At 51.1% G+C, this 27,611-nt stretch overlaps 3 protein-coding genes across 3 annotated transcripts; all 3 read left to right on the forward strand.

The window, feature by feature from the left end:
- Positions 1-1,338: 1,338 nt before the first annotated feature.
- Positions 1,339-2,268, forward strand: LOC149914397 (uncharacterized). Its single transcript, XM_090126878.1, has one exon. The coding sequence runs from the start codon at positions 1,339-1,341 to the stop codon at positions 2,266-2,268; it is 930 nt and encodes a 309-aa protein (XP_089983004.1).
- A 7,874-nt stretch (positions 2,269-10,142) lies between these two features.
- Positions 10,143-11,606, forward strand: LOC116237300 (uncharacterized). Its single transcript, XM_031606359.2, has 2 exons — positions 10,143-10,298; positions 10,418-11,606. The coding sequence occupies exons 1-2, from the start codon at positions 10,161-10,163 to the stop codon at positions 11,435-11,437; spliced, it is 1,158 nt and encodes a 385-aa protein (XP_031462219.2). The 5' UTR covers positions 10,143-10,160; the 3' UTR covers positions 11,438-11,606.
- A 4,897-nt stretch (positions 11,607-16,503) lies between these two features.
- On the forward strand, positions 16,504-26,861 carry TCHH (trichohyalin). The gene is made up of 3 exons (XM_090127040.1): positions 16,504-16,641; positions 17,105-23,497; positions 23,612-26,861. The coding sequence occupies exons 1-3, from the start codon at positions 16,504-16,506 to the stop codon at positions 26,651-26,653; spliced, it is 9,573 nt and encodes a 3,190-aa protein (XP_089983166.1). The 3' UTR covers positions 26,654-26,861.
- Positions 26,862-27,611: the final 750 nt, after the last annotated feature.

Here is a 27,611-nt window from a genome sequence, read left to right on the forward strand (position 1 = left end):
TCACGAGACCAGTGATGATACAAGAGTTTCCATGAGCATGTCAGGAGCATACAGCCAGCAGTACCGCATCCAAACAGGACATGGGCAGGGACAGAAGCAGGTCAATCGTGGCTAAAAAGCAAAGAATCCCCCGTATCCCACATCCCATCCAGTACTTAGTGGCCAGTGACGATGTGTTGGGCTGGAGGAAAAACTGAGCTGTGACTGTCCAGCTATTTGCCAGCGAGCCAAGAATCCATTCATTTCCCAAATTCATCCCTGACGTCAGCCCCGCTGGAAGGCCACGTGAATTCACAAGCCATCTTGGCTCACTCGAGGTTATGCTGCAGCCACGGAAATAGCCGGTTTCCATTAAAAATAATTAGTCAAATAATCCATCAGAGGGCAGAGGCGGAGCAGGGCCGTGCTAGGAAGGGCTGCTTGTCTGTGTGCCTGGGGCAGCTGTCTCCAGAGGCCAGGCTCCTGTGTGCACACACAGATCCCAGGCTGAGGCTGTTGGGTCTGCTCACCATCTCCATGCGTTGATATCTCGCTGGGTGAGTATCCTCAGGCTTTACACATCTAGGGTGTAAGGCTTCCCCTGAGATAGATGACGGTTGTTACTAGCTGCATGACGAGGAATTGCTTGTTACTTCTTCCATCTCGCTGGTGATAAGAGTAATCATTTTCTCCCTTTGCATTTTGCTGTAATTCCCACGGATGCTCTGTGAAATGCTTCCCGGTATCCCAGCACTGGATTTAGAGGCAGAAGCCACACAGCTTTCGTGGAAGGGCAAAGAGAGCACAGCATCGCACACGGCAGCAGCTGAGATTCCAGGTAAGAGCACTGAGCTCCATGGGAAACCTGGGCAGCGACTCCTGGCTCCATCCTGTTGAGCCTCTTGCTGCCTTCAGCAATTAGAAAGGCGGGATGGAGAGGGCTGCTCGAGTTGGGTGTTCTACAAGGATGTTACAGGGTGAGGAGAAAGCACCTGGAAAAGAGAGGGATAGAGAGAATCACAAAGCTCTGCTAGGAGTGTTAATTAAACCCATCCTTATCTGCACAAGGAAGGGCTGCTGGAGTGAAATTATTTGGCTGAACACTGACTTTAAATATAGAACTTGGGTTTGGGTGTCCGTGCAGAAACACAGCATAACCAAGCTTCTTTTGGTAAGAAATTCCTGTAGACTTTGAAATAGCAAATGTCTGATTTCCCCTCTACTGAGTTTTCCCTTATATCTGAATTGCAACAGGATCAGCACAAACCTTCCTGGGGAGCCTAGCAGTCAGGAAAACAACCATTTGGAAGCATTGGGTTGGTGAACATTGAGTTGTTCTTATTTCCTCCAGGAAGGAAGATGTCGGAGCCATGTGAGCAGTCCTGCCTGCCACCTCCTGCCTGTGTGGGGACAGCTGTGCCCACTGACCTCTGCACATCATGCAGTGTCACTGCACACCCTGACACCTGCTCTGCGCAGAATGCATCTCCCTGTCCCGAGCAGACTGTTGGGGTGGATGTGTGCCAAGCTGTGCCCTCCTGCCCTGATGTCTGTGGCCCTACCTGCCTGCCTCCCACTGTCCCGGCACCTGGGGACATCTGCCACCCCTGCACATCCCAATGTGTCACCACCTGTGTGTGCCCAGCTGAGGACCCCTGTGATCTGCAGCAATGCCAGGCGGAGACCAGCATCTTGCCGCAGTCCTCCACCTCTCCAGCAGCCCCCAGTGCCTCTGAGACAGCGGGGACGTGCGTGGAAGCTTTCACCCCCCAGCACGCCGTGTCACCCTGCACTCCTGAGACAGATGAGGTCTATGTGGAAACCATCCCCGTGCAGCACCCAGTCTTGTCCATGAAGCTTTGCACCCCTGGGGCAGCAGGGACGGATGTGGAGACCTGTCCAAGCCAGCATGGGATCACACCGGTGGAGCTTTGCTTCCTCAAGACAACTGGGACCTGCGTGGAAACACCTCCCCCACAGCACCCAGAACCACTCTGTACCATCGAGGTGCTCGAAGCCAGCACGGAGACCCCCCCAACCATCTGCATAGAGGATCTCAGCTGCCCCCAGGCTGCCATCACTCTCCATCCCGAGCAGAGCCCGCTTCCATGCGTGGATCCCTGCACGGCTCAAACCTCGGTGTGCACAGAGCCCCGCAGCTCTGCAGCCACCCAGGGCCCCAGCAGTGCTTCCAGCCCACGGGCACCATTCCGCCTCAACACCCGCACTGCTGCCATCGTGGAGCGCTGCCTGGCCCGCTGTCAGAGCTGGCTACATGGCACCAAGTGAGGAAAGGGCTCTTTGCATCAGCTCCCCTGGTGAGTTCCTGCTTTCTCATCCGTATCAACAGGCGAGGAAACTGCCTCACATTAAATAAAAAATATTTTTCAATCATCAGTTAATTACGCTCCTTATTCTTTATTGCCTCACATGGGCTGCAATAATCACGGCCAAAGTGCAATGCACGTATTAATTGCGTTCTCCAAGCCTCGTTTCATCATCTTCAGCCTTTCTGCTTCCCACATATAAATAACTGCTTTCATAATCTGCCTTAAATTCAGTTAGGATTCTGCCTTTGGGTTTTCTATCTTCTTTTTCTAATGGTCTCTTAGATTGAAATTGTTATGAGAATATTGAGGAAAGTAGCTCAGAGTTGTGATTTTAACAGCATGAGAAAGGTCTTTTAAGGAGATATAAAATGACAGAAGGCTTCCAGGGTGAGGAAAGGGCAAAGGCTGAACAGAAAACTTGCAGTGAACAGCAGAAGAGGAATAGTGCTGAGAAATTGAAGTTCTGCTGCACAATGTCCAGTGAAGTCTGCAGTAAACACTGTATAATTAAAAGTTTTCTGCTCGTAACAGCATTCCCCAGAAGTGGAGTTCTCTCTCTAAATATCCACAGCAGCCTTGTGCCATGGGTGGGTAAATGGGTCATAGAAATGCCATGGGGAGAAGGATAAACCGATGGCTCCTGCAGCCTGGGCACTGCTGCCTGGAAATGGCATGGAAACAGTGCAGGCAACCACACAGCTGCCAATGAAAGAGATTTTTATTGGATTATGGCTGGGTCTTTAATGTCTTCTGTTAGCAAGGGTTGTTCTGCCTCCGTGTGTGCATCCAATAAAGCATCCCTACACATTAGCGCGCTGCATGCGTTTGCAAAGAGTTGAAGCAAGCCCTTATATTGGAGCGAGAATTAAAGCTTAGTGGGTGGAGGGAATAAATTCTCATCAATCTGAATCTGTCATCCATTTGCTTTTTTTTTTTTTTTTCCCCCTCCCTCTCGGTAAATAAATCAACAGACTTCATTCTGCCACTCCGCCAGATTCTCGTGCCTGGAAGTATATATACTGTCCGTTGTGTTGCAATGTGACTCTTTTACGAGTTAGATCAGATCTGCAGTACTAGATTTAGAGACAATATAAATCAAACATTAGTGGAGATAGCCTATAGTAACGTAAAAATAACTGAGGCAGAGGATTACTGTTTACTATAATCCCAACCACGCTCTTGCAAAGTCAGACAGGCTCAGCTTATTGCTACAAGACCCTCTTTTGACACCCTATTACTAAGCTGTCCATCACAAACTGTTGTGCTTTCCCACATCGTCTCAGATAATAACTTCCTTACACACTTACATCACCCTGGCTGTGCTTCTCCTCCCATCACCGTATCTAGCAATGCCAGCACAGTGCACCATCCCAGCACGTCTGGTGCTCAGACACCCATTCATGGTGCTCAGGGTTTGTTGGCTACTTCTGAGCACATAAAGACAACAAAGCAGAGCCTGAGCCTGAGCTGTTTCCTCCAGGAAGCCGCAGTTCCCTTCCCAAAGCTCCATGGGGTGCTCACCAAGACCCAGGTAAAGGCTCCTCTGGCCCTTCATAGGACTCCATATCCCACAGTTATTGATGGTTTCTTGTGTTTTATATGGCAATTTAGCCTCAAAAAACTTAGTTTTTTTGTTTTTTAGTTTCAGTGGACGTTTCATGGAATCATAAAGGTTGGAAAAGACCACCAACATCATCCAGTCCAACCATTTCTTCACTCAAACAAACTGGGGCACCACCGCCTTCCCCCAGCACCCCATTCCTTTGGCAGTTCTCATGTTCCCCTGCCATGCTCTCCTCTCATCTGTCATTATTCCTGCCTTGTGACAGCTCATCAACATCAGGGTGGAGCGTAATTGGTACAGCTGGAGGAGAAGCATGAGGTGTGATTGTGGCATTCCTAACATATCAGCTCGTCATCTGCCCTTGCCTACAGAAAGGAAGAGAAAGACAAAATGCCACCTTCTGGAGAGCAGATATCCTTAATTCCTCAAATGAACCTCGAGCACTGCCTCAGTGGGGGCAATAAGTAGGAACCAGGCTGGGACACGTCCTCCCTGTGCACAGTGCTCACATCAGTGCATCCAGGACACTCTTCACAATATACACTTAACAAGAAGACTTCAGCCATTTCCAGGTTGGATCTAGGTGAAAATCCTATTTTTTTCCCTCTTGTTTTCAGGATCCAGTTCAGCATTCATCCAGTTCACATTGAGTGTCAGGCAGTTTTGGTCCATGGGCTCCATCTCCAGCACAGCACAGCTCTAAATTTAGGGAGAGAAGCTCCTGGAACATCCAGACCCAGCACCATTCCCATGCAAACACACACTGCTCTGTGCACAGCAGCCCACAAGCAGAACTGGTAGAGCCAGGTCTCCTCCTCTCCAACATCCAACAGCCCCACAAAGGGAGAACTGGTCGTTTCCTTCTGCTGCAGCAGCATTATCCACGCTTCTACTCTTTTGTCATAAGATTTGTAGAAATTTATCATTTGTTTTAAGCATATCACTCAGTCAAATTTGGTTGCAAATAACAGGTTAGGATATAACAACCGGGAGCATCAAAACTGTGCTTCTTGGGAAAGCCAGGCTGAAGGAAGATCAGCCCAATGTTAAAAGGAATGCTGGTGGTTTCCCCAGCTGGAGGTATAGAATAGCAGTGAGCCAGAGCTGCATTGCTGCAACACTGCCAGCACAAGGGGCAGCTCCTCACCCTGTGCTGCCACCACCCCAGCTCTGCTCCCAGCCCTCATGGGGTTCCACCAGGTCACATTTCCCAACATGTCCCCATTGCCCCATCCCATCCCACAGCCGCCTCCCAGCCCTTCCCCATCACTTCCTCTGTGCCTGCCCTGGGTGCTGCTGTGCTCTCTTTTGTTCTGGGCAGCAGAAATTAGGTTCATGCCCCAAAATCCATCACCCCACACTGCAGCTTCCTTCTAAAGCAGCTAGCAAAAAGAACAGACCTCTCTCCCTCTGAAGCATTGGGCAGCAAGGAAGCTAACGGGGAAAGGCACTGAAATTGTCCCCATCACCACCACTGGGAGCAGCTGAAATGAGCACAGCTGATTCACTGCCACCACAGCCACAGAAGGTGACTCAAATCCCCACCAAACCCTCAGCCCCGAGCAGAGTGAGCCCAAAGGGAGTGCACAACTCCATCCCAGCTGCTGGGAAGGGAGAGGGCAGCAAGCAGCTCTGGGTTGGGGGAGGAGGGGGTGGTCTCCAAGCTCCTAACACACAGCAGGGAGAGAAAAGCAAAGAGCTCACAACCTGCCCAGCCTCTGCATGCTGCCACAAAGAGCAGCCTGGGGTACTGCATCCAGATGTGGAGTCCTCAGTGCAGGAGAGACATGGAGAGTCCAGAGAAGGGCCACAAAAATGATCCATGGAATGGAACACCTCTCCTGTAAGGACAGGCTGAGAGAGAAGGCTGCGAGGTGATCTGAGAGCAGCCCTTCAGGATCTAAAGGGCAGCTACAGAAAAGAAGGGATCAGGCTCTTTAGCAGGGTCTGTGGCAACAGAACAAGGGCTTCGAGCTCAGGGAGGGTAGATTTAGGTTACATATAAGGAAAAATCTTCTATAGTGAGGGTGGTGAGGCACTGGAAGAGGTTATGTTGTGATATTGTTGATGCTTCTTCCCTGCAGACTTTCAAGGCAAGGCTGGATAAGACTGTGGGCAACCTGATCTAGACGTGTTGTCCCTGTTCATTGCAGGGGAGTTGGAATAGATGGCCTTCAAACCCTTCCACCTCTAAGGATTCCAGGATTCTGTGATTCTATGATAGAGCTGCTTTGTGCTCAGGAGCTTTCCAAGAAATTCTCATAGCGGGATGCATCATGGGGGAGAGGTGGGGAGCAGCAGAGATGAAGTCCTGCGCGCTCCCAGCCGTTGTGTGCACCGCTGTGCACGCGCGCAAGTCTGTGCACGCGCACAAATCTGTGCACGCGCACACCGCGCGCCCTCTGGCGGTGCGCGCTGCGCTGATTCCTGCTGGTGCAGACGTTGCAGGGAGAATGCAGACAGTGCTTCAGAAAACACGGGATAATCTCATCTCACCTTCCTCTTGCTCTCTTAGCTTTGTTTTTTTTTTTATTTTTTATTATCTCTAATCACTAAATATTTGCTTAAAATGAGATACAGGCATTCCTACACGCTCTCAGTGCAGCACCACAGCGACGGCGCACCGGGAGCTACGCGCCATCGTACGCTAAAGCAGATCTGGGAGAAGAAAAGAAACTCAGAAGCTCCTTTGCCCCTTCAGGAAACAACGTGCTCAAAACCGCCTTCTGTGCTTTGCATTCAAACAGCCGTCCTGATAAGCTGTGAGCAAACAGAGCGCAGACAAATCCTGCCTTCATGAGGAGGATTAAGGGGATGAGATAATCCGAAATACCTGTGCCCCTCTGTGGGTCCTTCCTTTCCAGAGTTTAATTAAGATTCTCCAGAATGATGGTTAACACGTGTATTAAAAGTGCCTCAAAACAAAGTATCCTGGAAAGCCTTGTTTCAGCCGGGAGATTAATTCCTAATTTTCATTGTGGGATTATTCAAATGCAGGAAAGCCTTTTTGATATTAGAGGCGCTGCTCGTTGGTTTTGGGTGCAATACCACAGGGAGCCTCGGAATCCAATTATCTCTGAAGAAATATGTTAAATGTGCTCATTAACATGTTAAAAAAAAAAAGTAGAAACATGTATTAGAGAAAAGCTGATGTATTACGCTCCTTAATGTCACGATGAATTAGCAGCGAAAAAGGCAGCAACAGAAATAACTTGCTTGAAATGCCCAGACAGCACAGGAAAATAAAGCATTTTTACTCCAATTAGCTTAATTCCTGATAATGACATCGATGTAGTGATAAAGTGCTTTGCATAATGGGCTCTGGGAGAGTTTGGGAATGGTGTTTTGTGCGTACAGTGAGGCAGAATGGGGCTCAGCACCAGGTGCCCTTGGAGACAAAGAGGGGAAAAGGCTGAGAAGGAGCTCATTGCGATGGCCACTGCCTCCCAGTGCTGCACAGGGCAAAGGCACCACAGTGTTGGCTCCATCCTCCAACCCCCAAAGCACACCCAGGCTGTTCGGTCCCCCCAGAGGCCCCCATCTCCCCAAAACCTGCATTTCAACACCTTGAACACTTGGTGCAACACTTCACCACCACCACCACCACCCCCCTTCCTCAGAGCTAACCCACCCCTCTGCTCTTCCCTGCTGAGCAGGAACAATTAAACTGAGTCATGTGGGAATAAACAGGAATTTCCTGCTGCAGCTTTGTTGAGAAATTCAACCGCTGGGACAGACCCCTCCCCACCCCATACACCCCCAGCCCCACATCTCAGCATCAGCCCCACAGCAGCCCCTGCTCCCCCATGTGCAGCACTGCCCCTGCATCCCCTCCATCCCAACCCCCCCTTGATCTTGAGGGCTTTCTGAAGTTTCCTAAGGCTCCATTTTCAACAAACAGAACACTGGGTGAGTTTGGTTCACCCCAAGTTTAGGTCCTACACATTAAAATACAGCAGGAGACATTGAAGCCTGGCCTACGTTGCAGACCCATATCAATCAAAGCCGCTAAATTCTTTCCAGCCTCTTGTGCAACGCTCCACACTTGCATTTTCCACACCTTTTTCTTTTGTTTTGCTGCACGTCCGACATGAATCACGCTCACAACGAGCGCACCGGATCACCCCCATCCCAGCTGGGGATGAGCACGCACTCTGGCATGCACAGAAGCTCCTTTGTGCCAAAGAGACAAAGGCAGGCAGACTGGGTGGACGTGGAAAAAATTAGGAGGCCCAACTCTTTAAAGGAAGCAATGGAGCGCAAAGGCTCCCAGCAGCCTAAGCCTGAACACACAGCGCCTACCAGAGAAGCGGGTTTGCCCGGTGCCCAGCACATTTCCTACCAGTGAGCTCAGAAGATGGAGCTCCTTTGGTAAATAGATCTCAATGATTTGGGATGGTTATGGTGAGCAAACGGCAGACCCACTGCTCTGCCACACCTCGTGCTGTGCCTGGGCAGACCCTGCTCAGTGCTTTCTTGGATTGGCTGCCCTGTGGCTGCTTCCAGGGCAAACTCCCACAATATTTGCTCTTCTCATGAGCACAGGTGGCATCACAGGAGAGGGAGACACGCCAAAGCAAAATCCTGCCCTACAACCAGTGCTGCAATGTTCCCTCCCTCCCCCAGTCAAACCCATCAGCACTGCAGTGCCTTGAGGGTCACAGGGTGCTGGGGAGCTGCTAACAAGGGGAGCAGCCCTAAAGGCCTCTTAATATTTTCAGGTGGTTTCATTATTCAGATGCATTTCAGGTGGTTTCATCAGCTCTGCAGCACCTGCCTTTTGCTCCGTGGCCATTTGTTTCAAGCTGAAAGCAGCATTTTGATTTCTTTAACTTCACCTACCTCCTGACCTCCCAACCCTTCTGCTCTGTAAAGCATGTGTGAAACCCTGAGCAGCATAAACCTGTTATTGTCTATGGTTATCTGCAGGAAAGTACCCTGCATGGGGCCCTGGTGCCCAGAAATAGCAGCAGTGGGAACAGCCCTTGTACTTCTGCCTCTCTGATGCTCCCAGAAACTGCCCCCCACCCCACTGCAGCTTAATGAGAAGCAAATGGGCCCCACCTGAAGAGGAGTCTTCATGGAGTACAGCAGATGGGTTGAGAGATTAATGGAGAGGAATTAAAGTAGAATCCATGCTTCAAGTTTCCTCCGTTCAGTTTGGGTCACCAAAGCCTCCTGTCCTGCAGCAGTCCCAGCTGTTTGGGGGGCTCCTTGGCTCCCCCACTTATCCCATTCCACCACAACCATTGGGTTCTTATTAACCTCTCCCCATGCCAGGCATTTTACCTGAAAATGCCTTTTCTTGCACAAAACTGTGTGTTATTTTCTGTACCCAAAACCCAGCGTACATTATGAGCTGTGTGGATTTCCAATTTTTCAGTCTCTCTTAGTAGCCACGTCCTGCAGGACCAGGGGCACATTGGGGCTGTCACCACCTCGAGGAGCAGGTGTCCCCTCCTCGTACTGTGCCTCAGTTTCCCCACGCTGTACAGGGGTGACTGCAGCTCGTGCCACCCCTCTGTCCCCCTCCGCGTGCCACTTGGTGGCACTGTTGGAAAGGATTTCTTCGCCGGGTGCCTCCCTGCCAGCACCCAAAAGTGGGACTTTGGGGAAGGGGTCAGTTGGATCTGGGCATGGTGTATCCTTATTTTTTACCCTTTGTTCTGTTTCCTCTTCATTCCCATACGGGCACTCCCAGCCTGCCTCCTCCCATGTCAGTCACTCGCATCGCTCACCAAACACGTTCACTAGAGAGACCTGGGTGTTGCTTGGGCATCACCTTCAGCTAAATCCCACAGAACTAAAAATAACCTTTTCTGCTTAATTCCTCTGCAATGCGTCCACAGGTGGGGTGAGCTTAGGAAGGATCATCTCTTCACTCCGGTGTAAAGCACCAGAGCAGAAGTTAATGAGCAAGAGACAAATGAAGACAGGGGGATGACAGTTTCATTGGGCGAGGATGCGGCACCCTGCTGACGCTGTCTCCCTGCATGATGCTGCTGTATATAAGGCTGCTGGGAGCAGGTTGGCTGCACACCGTGCTCTTCTCACCCAGGTAAGCCCAAACAGACCCTGGAGGAAAGTGGGAGCTCAGGGCCTTGAGCATTTTCCCAGAGCTGAGCTCTCCTAAAGGGAAAAACACTCCGTTTGGTTTTGTTGAGTCCTTCTGGCTCATCTTCCTGTCCAGCTGTGCTGTATGAGAGGGGCTTACCTGAAAACCAAGCGAAAGACCCTTTTTGTTTTTTCGGTATCTTTCTCGCAGGCTGCCTCTGTTCTGTGGGGAGATGGCCCAGCTCCAGGAGAACATCAATGGCATCATCACTACCTTCTACACCTATGCCAGCAGTGACGGCGACTGCAGCACGCTGAGCAGAGGGGAGCTGCGGCAGCTCATCGAGCAGGAGTTTGAGGATGTGATCATGGTGAGGATCCAGCAACACGTGCCACATGGGTGGCACATGGGGATGGCTTTCTGTTGGAGTGATTGATCCCAGTGAAGTCCTGCAAAGGGTTCATGGGCCTTGCTGATGTTTCCTTGCAGGATGCCCGGGATCCCAGAACTGTTGAGAAGGTGTTGCTCTTCCTGGATGAAGACAGCAGTGGCAAGGTTGACTTTAATGAGTTCCTCAACCTGGTTTTCCGCGTGGCCAAGGCTTGCCACAAGCAACTCCAGCAGTACCTGGAGCCAGAAGACGATCAGGAGCTGACAGTGCAGGAGGAGGCAGATGGGGAGCAGCACCACAAGCAGGTCCTGGAGGAGGGGGTGAGTGAACAGGTGTGGGAGGGTGGGACACCCCAACAGGATCAGGACACCCAGCAGCATCAGGAGGGTGAGGAACCAAAGAAGCACCAAGACACCCAACAGAATCAGGAAGGTGGGACACCAAAGAACCAGGACACCCAAAAGATTGAGAAGAGTGAGACACCAAAGGTTCCGGATACTCAAAAGACCCAGGAGGTTGAGATACCAAAGAACAACCAAGGCACACAACAGAAACAGAAGAGCGAGATGCCAAAGGACAACCAGAACACCCATCAGGATGGCAGAGCCAAGGCACCAGAAGAGAGTCCAAAGAGAGGTGAAAATGTGATCACTGAGACCTCAGAGAAGGACAGAAATACCCAAAAAGCCGAAAAAACACCAAAACATGACCCCAAACCCCACCAGGACAAAGTGACCGAGACACCAAAGCTGGGACAGAACCATCACCAGAGACAAGAGCTGGAACCAGCAGAGCAGAGCCACATTTCTCCCACCAAGACACCAGAAAGAACCACGGACAAGACCAAGGACCGTGCAGCCCCTTGGCAGGACCCCAACCCCAAAGGGACCCAAGAGCTGCCACCTCCAGTGAGAGGCACGAGCCCCCACCCGGATCCCCAGCCCTCAGGGACCCGGCATGACCCAGCTCACCTTCCTGACCTCACAGTGACGGTGCGAGAAGGCAGTGGTGTTGAGGCTGAACGTGTCCCAGGACAACAGCAACATGGGGCTCATGGCAAAGGAAAACATGTGGCAGAGCAGGAGCACCTGCAGCCTCAGTGGCCCCCGAGGAAGTAAGAGCTGCAGTGAGCCCTGTGCAACTGTGGCTCTTGGTGCCAGCAAGGTGGGATATTTTGTCCAGTGCCATTTGTCATATCTTGTCTGACCTTTCTTAACCCTGGGCTTGCACCCCTAGCTTGTACTGAACTATTCCTGGTTTGATACCTTCTCTCTTATCCTGTATTAGGCTGCCTCTGCCTGTATAAGCAAAGCAATAAAACTGACTGCAAATCAGCACAGTGTCCAGGTGTATTGCTGCACCATTCTGAGCTAGCACAAAGGACCTCAGTGTCCATCCCATGCGTGACACAGGGCCACGTGGCCCTGGAGTGCTGTGTCCTGGGGGCACGCAGCCCAAGGTGAATCAATGGGTCCCTGCAGGCAGGGATGTGACATCCAGTGTCTTCAGAGAGGGTGAACGTTGGGATTGATGCGATGGCATGATGACCTCTGAGCAGCTACCTGGCAGTGTGCATCTGCTCCAGGCACTGCGTGTCTGCTGTAAAAAGAACCAAGAGCTCTGAATGCTCAGTGGGAGGGATTTGTCTTATTTATAGAATAGATTTATAGAATTATTAAGGTTGGAAAAGACCTCTAGGATCATCTTGACCAACCATCTACCACCAATATACTGCCCCATTACTGAATTGCTGCCAGAAATTATGGCAAATCCAGTAACACCAGGTAGCTTCCTGAGATCTACTTCTATTTTCTCACCCCAAAAGGACTTTTTTATGACCTGGACTGTCCCGAAAAAAAAAGAGGGAGATGCGGAACACAGTATGCAAATAGAAAATTCCTATTAGCTACTGAATGCTCTGAGAGGAACGGAGGGATATTAATCCCCATTATTCACATACACACGGTCCCAGTAACACCTGGGAGGCTGGGTGCAAAAAGCTGACACGCAATCCATGCACACGTGGACCTGGCCCCAGCCTCGGGAATTTCGGGTACTGGCTCCGGATGTGCACGTAGGGATGTGGGTGACTGTGGGTGCAAGCAGCCCACTGAAATCAGGGGGGTTATTATGGGTTTGGATTTGCCGGACCACCAGGATTCCGCATCCCGCAGGGAGGTGATGCTCAGCCTGTTTTTCCCCATATTATCTTTTGCCGGTGACCTATCAGCCAAATCAGTGGATGATAAATGCACCCGCACCTCCTGCTCTGTGGCCGGTGACAGGCAGAACACAGAGACCTCACTGGGAAACAGGACGTCACTGCTCCGGGACACACCGGAATTTCACAATTTGCTGTGTGCTGAATCAGAACCAAAAAAGCAGCATTTCAAGATGATCTCTAAGAAGACGCTTTTTGAAAATGATTTGGTCTATGAGCGCTGATGTCACAGTTAAATGCGCTGGACACAAAATACACCGCTCTGCTCTTGTGATGATAAAACACATGGAGAAAGCAGACCCTGACCCACCTTCGTGGCAGCTGTGAGTGTTGTCAAAATGAAATGGGACAGACAAGATTTAAATTCCATCACAAATCCATCAAAACTCCCATTCCATCTGAGATGTTCCTCAGAACATTTTCCTTTCCAGAAAATGCCATTTTTCTTGCAAAACAGCTCTCAGCTGAGGACTGTTGAAGAGCCCCCTGCTACTTATTGGCCCCACCTCAGTTCTCCCATCACCAGACTCCTCAGTCCATCAACCACAGCCTTTTGCAGCACCAGTAAAAAAACGACCCCCAAGTCCTGTTAATGATGTGATAAATATACACTACTCTGAATTATTATACTTTTTGAGTGTTGCATTTGAAGTTGGGGGGAGGGTTTTTTTTTGCTTCATTTTAAGGAGAACATTACAGCAGAGCGAAAATCACCCTGCAGACACAAGGACCTGTTTATGACACCTGCAAGGCCGGGAGGTGTAAAAAGTCTTTTATATGCCCCATGAGGAGCACAGTTCTTCTGAGATTAAATCATAGAATCAATGGATGATCCTATTAAACAATGGGCAATCCCAGTGATCACTGAACGATCCCATTAAATAATGAGCAATCCCAATGATCATTGGATGATCTCACTGATTGACAGATGATCCAAACACCCACTGACGGATGACCCCAATGACCAACAGGAGATCTCAACAACCAAACGAGGTTTGGCCACCCTATACGAACACAGACAGCAGTTCACACAGAACTGGATGGAGAGAGGAGAATGGAGCCCACCCTGCTGGGTAACAGCACTGAAAAATTGACCCAAATCCCCCTTTTGAGAGCCCCCTCTGGGGACATCCAAGCCTTTGGAGAACATGGTTTGGTGCTGCCTCTATTAACACCCAAAATTTGCCCGGTGCCTCCCAATGTCCCCAGCCCCTGCGGGGATTGCAGACTGTTATAGGACACTGTGTATACAAGCTCCAGCCACACTGTAATGCTCTAATTTTAATAATAACTGCAATCTACCATAAAATTACAGTTTCCCAAGGGTATCATTATCCCACAGGTGGGGTATAATTTACACCAGTATAATTTAATCCTGAAAAAAAGCTCAAAAATGAAGCACGGTTAGTAACAATCCTCCGTGAGCACTTGTATGAGTATCCCCAAGGTGTTACCAGCACTAATTAATTAGACTCCTACACCCAGTATGTTCTTACCATCAGATGGGACAGATGAGCAGCTCAGCCAAGGCTGTGTGGCAAGTTCCTGCTCCGGAGCTGCCCGCAATGTCTCTGTCATGTCATGCAGCTCAGCTCCAGCACAGAGCCCAAGTGGCATGGCCAAAGTTTTCCTTGTATGCTCCCTGCATGGGGAGAGTTTGGGAGCAATAAAGGAACCCATTGGTCTCTAATTCATTTACACTTTCAGGAAAAAAAAGGGAAGGGGGGGGATTGGAGAGGCAATTACAGCAAAAGTTGCCTAGAGCGACCAGATGAAGCTTCAACATGAATTGAGCTCCCAGCCGAGACGTTTCCACTTTTAGTTTTAATTAAAGATCAAGAAAAGTTGGAATGAAATCCGCTCACGGAGAAGAGTTAACATAAAAACATGTTGTATCATCATTTTTCTCAATGAGAAGTCGTTGCACGTTGAATAGATGTTTTCTGGTTAAAAAGTCCGTTTTGCAGATTTGACTGTTCACAAAAGTTTTGTTGGTTTGGGTTTTGTTTTTTTTTTTCCCAACAAAAAACACGGATAACACAATGAAAGTCTCTTCAGTAAGAAGTTAGCAAGGAGAAAAAAAATACATGTATTTCAGCACATGCTACAAGATCACCACACCAGCTGAGATCTCCTGCAGGATTTGGAGATGTCTCTGCTGCCCACCTACATTTCACTTCTGTAGTTCCTGGGGCTTCTTCTGCCCTTCCTCCGTGAGTAAAACCCAAAGCCAAACTGCTAGACCCCAGCCCCAAGGATCTGCAAAACAGTGGGCAAGTCTCCACATCTGCTTACAACACCCTCCCAGGTTCACTCTGGTGCTATTTTTATGTGCATGTATTATGCATACATAAATGCATACCTAGGAAGATACACGTTCATAAAAAAATACGTCCTCCCATTAACGTATATATATACTTTATAGGCAGTCTAGACTTTTTTTTTTTTTTTTTTTTTTTTTTTTTAAATCTGAAATACAATCAGCCCATAAAATAACTTTACAGTCCGGATTAGGCGGAACCAGCAGATGCCTGAATTGCCACATGGCAACTGCTATTTCTGGGTTAAAATGATAGGTAATGGGATGATAAGTTAAATAACCCGTTTGAGGACATGAAGGTGCAGCTGGGTTTGGCCAAAGATGAATCAGGACAATGTCCACAAAGGGTGGCTCCTTTCTGCTCCTCCACCAAGGACCCTATAAAAGCGCTCGGGTCCTCCGATCACTCCGCACGGCTTCACAGGAATCCCATCCGATCCCGTTGTGACTTGGGTAAGTCGTTCCTTCTGAACAGCATGCTTTGCTGGGTGAAAATGAATGATTTCTGTAGGATCTGTCTTGGGTGGCAGTGACGTTTCTGCTGCAGTATTTTCCGGGCGTCTTTCGGGTTTATCAGCCATGAAATGTTATTTTTCGCCATTTGGACGGCTGCGTGCTCTTTGTTGTGTGTTGTGTGGAAAAGCAGTTTTCCTCCAAACAAAAAGGAGAGATTGAGCCAGGTCTGGCACCTCACTTTGGTCTGCACTCGTCTCCCACCCGGGGGGAACAGATTGAAGAAGCGTTCGGTTTTTCATAAAGATAGCAAGACGCAGGTTTTGCATGCAGAGGTGCGTGCATGTGTTCATGCATGTGTGCACACTGCAAGCAGGCAGGGAGCAGCTTCCCCAGCTGCAAGCCGAGATCCTGGCACCAAAGCAGCCAATAACAGGCTTGGGGACCCTGAAAGGAGCACAGAGATGGCATTTGAGGTTTTCAGACACAAAGCTCAAACAGAAGCACTGCTTTCTGCCCAGGAGATTGCCATTGAATTCAATAAATATTTCTGACCTGGGTGATCTGACTGTTCTCTTCGGCCAAAATCTGTTGGACAACAAGCTGGTGCTGTAACATGAGATTCATTACTTGATTTGCATTGCTGCTGGTCACGGGGCTTGTTTAACCCTCTGTGAATGCTCTATCCACCTCTGCCCAAGCTGAGTCCTGCCTCAAGATGTGCCAGGACTGCTTTAGACATCCTCTGACCTTTCCAGAGGAGCTGGTGTATCTCAGTGCCAAGCAGAAAGAGCTGCGTTGGTTCTGGAAACTGAAGGAGCTGGTAGAGCCCACAGGGACAGGTTCTTGGGGTGTCTCTTGAATCACCATCCCCAATCCCCTCCCTGCAACCCAAAAATGCTGGCATCCTGCCATCCCATACCAAACGTCATTCCAATACGTCAGCAGACAAGTTGGAGGACACTCCCCATCCCACCAAAACCCCTAAGCATCTGGATATCTTCCCAGTGCCCTGGTAAAGCACAGCTTGCCATGGTAGAGGAGCGGACACACAGCTCAGGGCACCCAGACTCTCATTAATGTGCACAGCTTGACCCCAGCAATCCTCCCCCTCTTCCATGCTCAGTCAAAAAATCTCCCATCCTTAGGTCTGCTACTTTTCTTGCAGGCTTGCTTGAATCTGCAGAAAGATGTCTCACTTCTTAGACAGCGTTTCCACCATCATTACTGTCTTTCACCAACATGCAAAGGAAGATGGAGACCAATCCAAACTCAACCGAAGGAAGATGAAGGAGTTCATCCAGAAGGAATTTGCAGATGCCATAGTGGTGAGTGCTGCAGTGATGGGAAAAGATTGAGGGCAAAATTGAAGTGTGGGGACCAGAAAACTTTCTGGAGAGGGAGTGATTCTTGTGACCAGAGGGAAATGGGATACGCAGGCTTTTGCCAAAGGGGAGCAGAAGATGTGTGGTTTTGTACTGTTTGCAAAAGCTCTTCCTGTAGGTTTTGCTGTGAACAAACAGGAAAAATTGGAGAAAGAACTGTGAGGCGGTTTACTTTCAAAGATAGGAAAGAAATGCATCTAGTGGAGGGATATGGCATCACCAAATGTTTAGCTGTAGCCAGGGAACCACCAGGAAAATGGAGAACACAGCCATGGAGGAGATGCTGAGCAACAAAAGTGAACCTAAGAGAGATGCAAGTAGAAGAGACTGTCATGATCACTGGGTTTGTATTACCTGACAAGGAATAGCAAGGCTTTTTGTTTCTCTGCGTGTGTTTTTCCCACAGAACCCACACGACCCTCAGACAATTGACAAGATTCTGCAGTTTCTGGAGTGGGATGGGGATGGGGAAATCGATTTTAATGAGTTCCTGCTTTTAGTATTCAGAGTGGCTAAGGCCTGCTACTGGTACCTGCAGAGGGGACAATGCCTTCTGCAAAGAACAAAGCTGATAACCAGCAGCAAGACAGTCCAAGAGCCTGAAATTAAGAACAGAGGGAGCCGTCAGCAGCTCCAGGAAGAGGAATCACAAACACCTGAGCGCAATCGCCATCCCCCCTGCATACCTGAGCCACAGCGAGACACCAGGGTCCAGGATCTTGAGACACACGAGGAGACGGGAAGTCATCGCCAGCAACGTAACACACAAAGTAGAGCTGATGCAAGACAAAGCACCAGGCCGAGGGAAATGATCCCTCGGGAATATGAAGAACAAAGCCAAGAGCCATGCGACCAACGAAGCAGCCGAAGACGTCAGCCACCCGAGCTGGACAGACTGGGAGATTTACAAAACCACAAGCGCGGCAGCTTGAAGACAGCACAGAGAGATGAGAGACAAAATCAAGAGAAGCCTCAACGAGGACAACTAGCAGACGTGAGGAGCTGCAGCCATTCCTGTGAACCACAGTTGCTGCCAGACCGGCGGAGTGGCCGTCAGCCACGTGAATCAACATTGCCAGTGTATGATCAAAGAAACCATCGACCACAAGATCAAGAGGCAGTGGCACATGGAAGAAGCAGCCGTCAGCCACATGAGCCAAAAGAAGCAGATAAAGGAAGGCACAATCAAATGCAAAAGCCTGAATTACTCAAAGATGAGAGAAGCCGCAACCACCTACGTGAGCTGGAACAAAAAGAACTTGAAAGAAGCAGCCGCCAGCCGTGCAGGCCTGAATACCTGGATTCAGAAAGGCTGCATCAGTCATACCTCCAGGAACCGCTAGTAATAGACCACAGATACAATAATACAAGGAAGCTGGAAGAAGACTACTATGAACAAGGGAAAACACAGAAGGATAGGAGACCACGTGAATCCATGACGTATGAAAGGACAAGAGAAGACACTGTGGCTGAAGCTGAAGCTGATGTAGAGATCCGACGTGTGATACAAAACAGGGAGAGAGAAGAGGAAGCCAGGAGACCCCGTGAATCAGTGAGGTATGAACGGACACAGGAGGACATTGAGGCTGAAGCTGAAGCAGATGTGGAGATTCGCCGTGTAACCCAAGAAAGGGACAGAGAAGAGGCCAGGAGACCTCGGGAATTGGTGAGATCTGTGAGGATACGAGAGGATATTGTAGCTGAAGCCGAAGCCAATGTGGAGATCCGACGTGTAACCCGAGAAAGGGACAGAGAAGAGGGCAGGAGACCCCATGAGTCGGTCAGGTATGTGAAGACACGGGAGGATATCGCAGCTGAAGCTGAAGCCGATGTGGAGATCCGACGTATAACAAGAACAAGGGACAGAGAAGAGGCCAGGAGACCCCGTGAATCAGTGAGGTCTGAGCAGACACGGGAGGACATTGAGGCTGAAGCCCAAGCAGATGTGGAGATCCAACGTGTGACCCGCGAACGGGACAGACAAGAGGCCAGGAGACCCCGTGAAACGGAGAGGTATGTGAAGACATGGGAGGACATTGAGGCTGAAGCCCAAGCTGATGTGGAGATCCGCCGTGTGACCCGCGAACGGGAGAGAGAAGAGGCAAGGAGACCACGTGAGCCAGTGAGGTCTGAGCGAACACAGGAGGACTTTGAGGCTGAAGCTGATGTGGAGATCCAACGTGTAACACAAGAAAGGAACAGAGAAGAGGCCAGGAGACCCCGAGAATCAGTGTGGTATGAAAGGACACGGGAGGACATTGAGGCTGAAGCTGAAGCAGATGTGGAGATCCGACGGGTGTCCCAGGAACACGGGAGACAAGACGACACGAGACCCCGTGATTCAGGAAGGTACGCGAAAACACGGGAGGACATCGTAGCTGAAGTGGAAGGAGATGTGGAGATCCGCCGTGTATCCCGCGAATGGGAGAGAGAAGAGGAAGCCAGGAGACCCCGTGAATTGGTGAGATCTGAGAGGACACGAGAGGATATTGTAGCTGAAGCTGAAGCTGATGTACAGATCCGCTGTGTGACCCAAGTAAGGGACAGAGAAGAGGCCAGGAGACCCCGTGAGTCGGAGAGGTATGTGAAGACACGGGAGGACATTGAGGCTGAAGCTGAAGCTGACGTGGAGATCCGACGTGTAACCCAAGAAAGGGAGAGAGAAGAAGCCAGGAGACCCCGTGATTTCGTGAGGTCTGAGAGGACACGAGAGGATATTGTAGCTGAAGCTGAAGCTGATGTAGAGATCCGCCGTGTGACCCAAGAAAGGGACAGAGATGAGGCCAGGAGACCCCGTAAAATGGTCAGGTATGTGAAAACACAGGAGGACATTGACACTGAAGCTGAAGCCGATGTAGAGATCCGACGTGTAATCCAAGAAAGGAACAGAGAAGAGGCCAGGAGACCCCGTGAAACGGTCAGGTATGTGAAGACACGGGAGGACATTGTGGCTGAAGCTGAAGCCGATGTGGAGATCCAACGTGTGACCCGAACAAGGGAGAGAGAAGAGGCAAGGAGACCACGTGAGCCAGTGAGGTCTGAGCGGACACGGGAGGACATTGAGGCTGAAGCCCAAGCTGATGTGGAGATCCGCCGTATAACCCAAGAAAGGGACAGAGAACAGGCAAGGAGACCCCGTGAATCAGTGAGGTATGTGAAGACACGGGAGGACATTGAGGCTGAAGCTGAAGCAGATGTGGAGATCCAACGTGTGACCCGCGAACGGGAGAGACAAGAGGAGGCCAGGAGACCCCGTGAATCAGTGAGGTATGAACAGACACGGGAGGACATTGTGGCTGAAGCTGAAGCCAATGTGGAGATCCGCCATGTGACACAAAACAGGGACAGAGAAGAAGACAGGAGACCCCGTGAATTGGTGAGGACTGAGAGGACACGGGAGGACATTGAGGCTGAAGCTGAAGCAGATGTGGAGATCCGAAGTGTGACCCAAGAAAGGAACAGAGAAGAGGCCAGGAGACCCCGTGAGTCGGACAGGTATGTGAAGACGCGGGAGGACATTGAGGCTGAAGCTGAAGCAGATGTGGAGATCCAACGGGTGTCCCAGGAACACGGGAGACAAGACGACACGAGACCCCGTGATTCAGGAAGGTATGTGAAAACACGGGAGGATATCGTAGCTGAAGCTGAAGCTGATGTGGAGATCCGCCGTGTATCCCGCAAACGGGAGAGAGAAGAGGAAGCCAGGAGACCTCGTGAATTGGTGAGATCTGAGAGGACACGAGAGGATATTGTAGCTGAAGCTGAAGCTGATGTAGAGATCAGCCGTGTGACCCAAGAAAGGGACAGAGAAGAGGCCAGGAGACCCCGTGAGTCGGAGAGGTATGTGAAGACACAGGAGGACATTGACGCTGAAGCTGAAGCCAATGTGGAGATCCGACGTGTTACCCGAAAAAGAGACCTAGTAGAGGAAACCAGGAGACCCCGTGAATCAGTGAAGTATGAACGGACACAGGAGGATATTGTGGCTGAAGCTGAAGCTGATGTGGAGATCCAACGTGTGACCCAAGAAAGGGGCAGAGAAGAGACCAGGAGACCCCGTGAGTCAGAGAGGTATGAACGGACACAGGAGGACATTGTAGCTGAAGTGGAAGCTAATGTGGAGATCCGCCGTGAATCCCGCGAACGGGAGAGACAAGAGGAGGCCAGAAGACCCCGTGAATCATTGAGGTATGAACGGACACGGGAGGACATTGAGGCAGAAGCCCAAGCTGATGTGGAGATCCGACTTGTAACCCAAGAAAGGGACAGAGAAGAAGCCAGGAGACCCCGTGAATCAGTGAGGTACGAACGGACACGGGAGGACATTGTGTCTGAAGCTGAAGCCGATGTGGTGATTCGACGTGTGACCCGAACAAGGGAGAGAGAAGAGGCAAGGAGATCCCGTGAGCCAGTGAGGTCTGAGCGGACAAGGGAGGACATTGAGGCTGAAGCCCAAGCTGATGTGGAGATCCGCCGTATAACCCAAGAAAGGGACAGAGAACAGGCAAGGAGACCCCGTGAATCAGTGAGGTATGTGAAGACACGGGAGGACATTGAGGCTGAAGCTGAAGCAGATGTGGAGATCCAACGTGTGACCCGCGAACGGGAGAGACAAGTGGAGGCCAGGAGACCCCGTGAATCAGTGAGGTATGAACGGACACGGGAGGACATTATGGCTGAAGCTGAAGCAGATGTGGAGATCCGACGTGTGACCCGAACAAGGGAGAGAGAAGAGGCCAGGAGACCCCGTGAATTGGTGAGAACTGAGCGGACACGGGAGGACATTGTGGCTGAAGCTGAAGCCGATGTGGAGATCCAACGTGTGACCCGAACAAGGGAGAGAGAAGAGGCAAGGAGACCACGTGAGCCAGTGAGGTCTGAGCGGACACGGGAGGACATTGAGGCTGAAGCCCAAGCTGATGTGGAGATCCGCCGTATAACCCAAGAAAGGGACAGAGAACAGGAAAGGAGACCCCGTGAATCAGTGAGGTATGTGAAGACACGGGAGGACATTGAGGCTGAAGCTGAAGTTGACGTGGAGATCCGACGTGTAACCCAAGAAAGGGACAGAGAAGAAGCCAGGAGACCCTGTGATTTGGTGAGGTCAGAGAGGACACGAGAGGACATTGTAGCTGAAGCTGAAGCTGACGTGGAGATCCGACGTGTAACCCAAGAAAGGGACAGAGAAGAAGCCAGGAGACCCTGTGATTTGGTGAGGTCAGAGAGGACACGAGAGGACATTGTAGCTGAAGCTGAAGCTGATGTAGAGATCCGCCGTGTGACCCAAGAAAGGGACAGAGAAGAGGCCAGGAGACGCGGGGAAACGGTGAGGTATGTGAAGACACAGGAGCACATTGACGCTGAAGCTGAAGCCAATGTGGAGATCCGACGTGTTACCCGAAAAAGAGACGTAGTAGAGGAAACCAGGAGACCCCGTGAATCAGTGAAGTATGAACGGACACGGGAAGATATTGTGGCTGAAGCTGAAGCTGATGTGGAGATCCAACGTGTGACCCAAGAAAGGGGCAGAGAAGAGACCAGGAGACCCCGTGAGTCAGAGAGGTATGAACGGACACAGGAGGACATTGTGGCTGAAGTGGAAGCAGATGTGGAGATCTGCCGTGAATCTCGCGAACAGGAGAGACAAGAGGAGGCCAGAAGACCCCGTGAATCATTGAGATATGAACGGACACGGGAGGACATTGAGGCAGAAGCCCAAGCTGATGTAGAGATCCGACGTGTAACACAAGAAAGGGACAGAGAAGAAGCCAGGAGACCCCGTGAATCAGTGAGGTCTGAGAGGACACGAGAAGATATTGTAGCTGAAGCCCAAGCTGATGTGGAGATCCGACGCGTAACACAAGAAAGGAACAGAGAAGAGGCCAGGAGACCTCGTGAGACGGTGAGGTATGCGAAGACGCGGGAGGACATCGAGGGTGAAGCCCAAGCTGATGTGGAGGTCCGCCGTGTGACCCTAACAAGGGAGAGAGAAGAGGCCAGGAGACCCCGTGAATTGGTGAGATCTGAGTGGACACGGGAGGACATTGTGGCTGAAGCTGAAGCCGATGTGGAGATTCGACGTGTGACCCGAACAAGGGAGAGAGAAGAGGCAAGGAGACCACGTGAGCCAGAGAGGTCTGAGCAGACACGGGAGGACATTGAGGCTGAAGCCCAAGCTGATGTGGAGATCCGCCGTATAACCCAAGAAAGGGACAGAGAACAGGCAAGGAGACCCCATGAATCAGTAAGGTATGTGAAGACACGGGAGGACATTGAGGCTGAAGCTGAAGCAGATGTGGAGATCCAACGTGTGACCCGCGAACGGGAGAGACAAGTGGAGGCCAGGAGACCCCGTGAATCAGTGAGGTATGAACGGACACGGGAGGACATTGAGGCAGAAGCCCAGGCTGATGTGGAGATCCGACGTGTGACCCAAACAAGGGAGAGAGAAGAGGCCAGGAGACCCTGTGAATTGGTGAGGACTGAGCGGACACGGGAGGACATTGTGGCTGAAGCTGAAGCAGATGTGGAGATCCGACGGGTGTCCCAGGAACACGGGAGACAAGACGACACGAGACCCCGTGATTCAGGAAGGTACGTGAAAACACGGGAGGACATCGTAGCTGAAGTGGAAGCAGATGTGGAGATCCACCGTGTATCCCGCAAACGGGAGAGAGAAGAGGAAGCCAGGAGACCTCGTGAATTGGTGAGATCTGAGAGGACACGAGAGGATATTGTAGCTGAAGCTGAAGCTGATGTAGAGATCCGCCGTGTGACCCAAGTAAGGGACAGAGAAGAGGCCAGGAGACCCCGTGAGTCGGAGAGGTATGTGAAGACACGGGAGGACATTGACGCTGAAGCTGAAGCCAATGTGGAGATCCGACGTGTTACCCGAAAAAGAGACCTAGTAGAGGAAACCAGGAGACCCCGTGAATCAGTGAAGTATGAACGGACACGGGAAGATATTGTGGCTGAAGCTGAAGCTGATGTGGAGATCCAACGTGTGACCCAAGAAAGGGGCAGAGAAGAGACCAGGAGACCCCGTGAGTCAGAGAGGTATGAACGGACACAGGAGGACATTGAGGCTGAAGCTGAAGCAGATGTGGAGATCCGCCGTGAATCCCGCGAACGGGAGAGACAAGAGGAGGCCAGAAGACCCCGTGAATCATTGAGGTATGAACGGACACGGGAGGACATTGAGGCAGAAGCCCAAGCTGATGTAGAGATCCGACGTGTAACACAAGAAAGGGACAGAGAAGAGGCCAGGAGACCCCGTGAATTGCTGAGAAGTGAGCGGACACGGGAGGACATTGTGGCTGAAGCTGAAGCTGATGTAGAGATCCGACGTGTGATCCGCGAACGGGAGAGAAAAGAGGAGGCCAGGAGACCCCGTGAATCAGTGAGGTATGAACGGACACGGGAGGACATTGTAGCTGAAGCTGAAGCCGATGTGGAGATCCGACGTGTAACCCGAACAAGGGACAGAGAAGAAGCCAGGAGACCCCGTGAATCAGTGAGGTATGAACGGACACGGGAGGACATTGGGGCTGAAGCTGAAGCAGATGTGGAGATCCGACGTGTAACCCGAGAAAGGGGCAGAGAAGAGGCCAGGACACCCCGTGAGTCGGTCAGGTATGTGAAGACGCGGGAAGACATTGTGGCTGAAGCTGAAGCAGATGTGGAGATCCGACGTGTGACCCGAACAAGGGAGAGAGAAGAGGCAAGGAGACCCCGTGAATCAGTGAGGTCTGAGAGGACACGAGAAGATATTGTAGCTGAAGCCCAAGCTGATGTGGAGATCCGACGCGTAACACAAGAAAGGAACAGAGAAGAGGCCAGGAGACCTCGTGAGACGGTGAGGTATGTGAAGACGCGGGAGGACATTGAGGCTGAAGCTGAAGCAGATGTGGAGATCCGACGGGTGTCCCAGGAACACGGGAGACAAGATGATACGAGACCCCGTGATTCAGGAAGGTACGTGAAAACACAGGAGGACATCGTAGCTGAAGTGGAAGCAGATGTGGAGATCCGCCGTGTATCCCGCGAACGGGAGAGAGAAGAGGAAGCCAGGAGACCTCGTGAATTGGTGAGATCTGAGAGGACACGAGAGGATATTGTAGCTGAAGCTGAAGCTGATGTAGAGATCCGCCGCGTAACCCAAGAAAGGGACAGAGAAGAGGCCAGGAGACGCGGGGAAACGGCGAGGTATGTGAAGACACGGGAGGACATTGAGGCTGAAGCTGAAGCTGATGTGGAGATCCGACGTGTTACCCGTGAACGGGAGAGACAAGAGCAGGCCAGGAGACCCCGTGAATCAGTGAGGTATGAACGGACACGGGAGGACATTGAGGCTGAAGCTGAAGCTGATGTGGAGATCCGACGTGTGACCCAAGAAAGGGGCAGAGAAGAGGCCAGGAGACCCCATGAAACGGCAAGGTACGTGAAGACACGGGAGGACATTGTAGCTGAAGCTGAAGCTGATGTGGAGATCCGACGTGTGACCCGAAAAGGAGACGTAGTAGAGGAAACCAGGAGACCCCGTGAATCAGTGAGGTATGAACGGACACGGGAGGACATTGTGGCTGAAGCTGAAGCTGATGTGGAGATCCAACGTGTGACCCAAGAAAGGGAGAGAGAAGAGGAGGCCAGGAGGCCACAAGAATTAGCCAGGTTCCAGAGGACACAAGAGGACATTGAGGCTGAAGCTGAAGCTGATGTAGAGATCCGCCACGTTTCCAGAGAACGGTTGCATGAAGAAGAGGCCAGGAGACCATGTAAATTGGTGACGTATTCAAGGACTCAAGAGGAAACTGTGGCTGCAGCTGAAGCGGAGACCTGCCGTGAGGACGTAGAGAGGAGAGATCGCCTGCATAGACATGAGGAACCTGTGGTGGAGAGGAGGACAGTACGGGCACAAGTGAGGGAAGAGGCTACTGTAAAGGAAAGGAGGCTTGATCGTCAGCAGGACCTGGAAGTGGAGCAAAATAGGTTCCCAGTACGCGATGATCAGGGAAGAAGGCAGGACAGAAGCCTCTACCAAACTGTGGACATTGATAGTAAAGACCTCATCCCCCGTGGAGAAGTACCATCTGTCACTGATGTGAGGGTCCGCTATATTCCCTCTGACCCTGATGTACACCCAGAGGTACAGACTGTCCCTGAGCCCTGTGAGCCTCAGACCATCGCATATTTGATCCATGTTATCCAGAACCTGAATGATCCCAAAGCTACCACATATGAGATCATCTGTCAGCAGTCCAATGACTCAGAGCAGCCTGTCTATGTAAGGAAATGCTACGTTTCACCACAGCCACCAGCTGGGCCGTGCAAAGACAGCAGTGTCCTGGAGCCCGAACCGCAGCATCTGCCATCTTCCCAGGAAAATGCAAGGGAGCTCAAGGAGCCTAGGAAAGGTGAGACTCGGGAAAGGTCTGCAACAGCGGTAAAGGAAGGGGCTCAGCAGGCTTCTGCCCCTGAGTTGGATGGCTTGAAGGGTGACACCAGCCAGGCTGAGCCCAGGGAAGACAGGAGGGACCACCAGAGTCCCTGGGTGCATGATGTGGAAGAGAAGAATCGTCAGCCAGAGGGTGATGGACCAAAAGACACTGGAGAGGAAGTCTCACAGGAAGCCGAATCCCAAGGAAACAAAGACAGGGAGGCCAAGAGCCAACCACCTCCATCCCGGGCTCCAGAGCTGCAGGAAGCTCACAAGCAGGGCCAGCAAGCTGAAGAGGAGCCGCGTCACCCAGTACCCCAAAAGGACGAAGCTGGCTGCTGCCACGAGGATGCAGAGCTCCCCTCAGCAGAGAGGAGCCGCCAGACACGAGAAGAGGAAAACAGCAAAAGGAGCTCCCAGCAAGAGGGTACCACTCAGCCTCAACATGAGGAGGAACACAGTCCCATGGCCCCACAAGAACAAAGCCATCCTACCGGGGATGAGGCCAAGGCACCCTGAAGGGTTATCCCGTCTGTAGCACCCACGGGGCTCCTCTGAGCATCTTCTACCCTACACTTAGGATGTGACCACATGGTGACATTGAAGTGCTCAACACAAAGAGGGTGAGAGGCTTTGGGGATTCCCGTCCTGACAAACCCTCAGCAACACAGACAGGTAGAGAGCTATGCCAGGATCAGAAGCTCCTGCCTGCCCTCTTTATGTCTATGCCCCCCTTCCTTCCCCCCCACTGCAGTTATTTAGTTAGTTTCCTGCTCTAATTGGGTTCCTTGGGTCTCAGTCTTTTGTGTTCCTGTCATCTCTTCTGCCCTGTGACATGACAGCTCTGCACTTCAGTGGTTTGTCTCCCTCGCCCCGTGGCTGGCTCTGCTGCTTATCAGATTCTACTGTGCACTGCACAAACAAAAAATCCCATTCACTTGATTGTACTCCTGGAGCCTGAAATTCCTCAAGGCTGGGAAAACACCTCTGTAGGCTCAAAGTTTTTGGTCACACCTTTCTGCTCTCCCAGCAGCTGAGCAGAATTCCAGCCCCAGCATCACGGAGGCTTTGAAGTGGCAAAGCTCTGTGTGGATACCACAGGGAAATGGTGGTGGAGGGTGCATTGGGGTTTCTTCTTCACACTGATGTATTGCATGAAAAATCATAATAAATAGTTGATGACTGCACTGCCTGCTGCTGTCTTCGTCTGTAATTTATACAGAGGCTCAGTCTGCTGGGAGGGTGTCTCAGTTCAGATCTCTCCTTGTTTCAGGCACCGAATCCAGACAGGGGCTGCTATAATCACACCAAATCCTCCTACTACATGCCCATTGCTTTCAGTGGGTCCTACTCACATGGTTTGATCTGAGATGCACGCCAGGACACGCAGCCAGGAGCCCCCCTCAGATCTCCTCTCAACAGACCCTGCCCCATCCAGCCACATTGCTCTGCTTCCCCCCACCCCCCTTTGCACACA

Source organism: Phasianus colchicus, chromosome 30, assembly GCF_987193195.1.
Source record: "Phasianus colchicus chromosome 30, bPhaCol1.hap1.1, whole genome shotgun sequence".
NCBI lineage: Eukaryota > Metazoa > Chordata > Aves > Galliformes > Phasianidae > Phasianus > Phasianus colchicus.

Bases quoted from the DNA above. Each gene is read 5' to 3' on its own strand.
- LOC149914397 (XM_090126878.1), top strand. From the start codon at position 1,339: ATGTCGGAGCCATGTGAGCAGTCCTGCCTGCCACCTCCTGCCTGTGTG.
- LOC116237300 (XM_031606359.2), top strand. From the start codon at position 10,161: ATGGCCCAGCTCCAGGAGAACATCAATGGCATCATCACTACCTTCTAC. The intron at 10,299-10,417 runs GTGAGGATCCAG...GTTTCCTTGCAG, and splicing joins AGTTTGAGGATGTGATCATG to GATGCCCGGGATCCCAGAAC.
- TCHH (XM_090127040.1), top strand. From the start codon at position 16,504: ATGTCTCACTTCTTAGACAGCGTTTCCACCATCATTACTGTCTTTCAC. The intron at 16,642-17,104 runs GTGAGTGCTGCA...TTTTTCCCACAG, and splicing joins AATTTGCAGATGCCATAGTG to AACCCACACGACCCTCAGAC. The intron at 23,498-23,611 runs GCCAGGAGACCC...GACCTAGTAGAG, and splicing joins AAGTAAGGGACAGAGAAGAG to GAAACCAGGAGACCCCGTGA.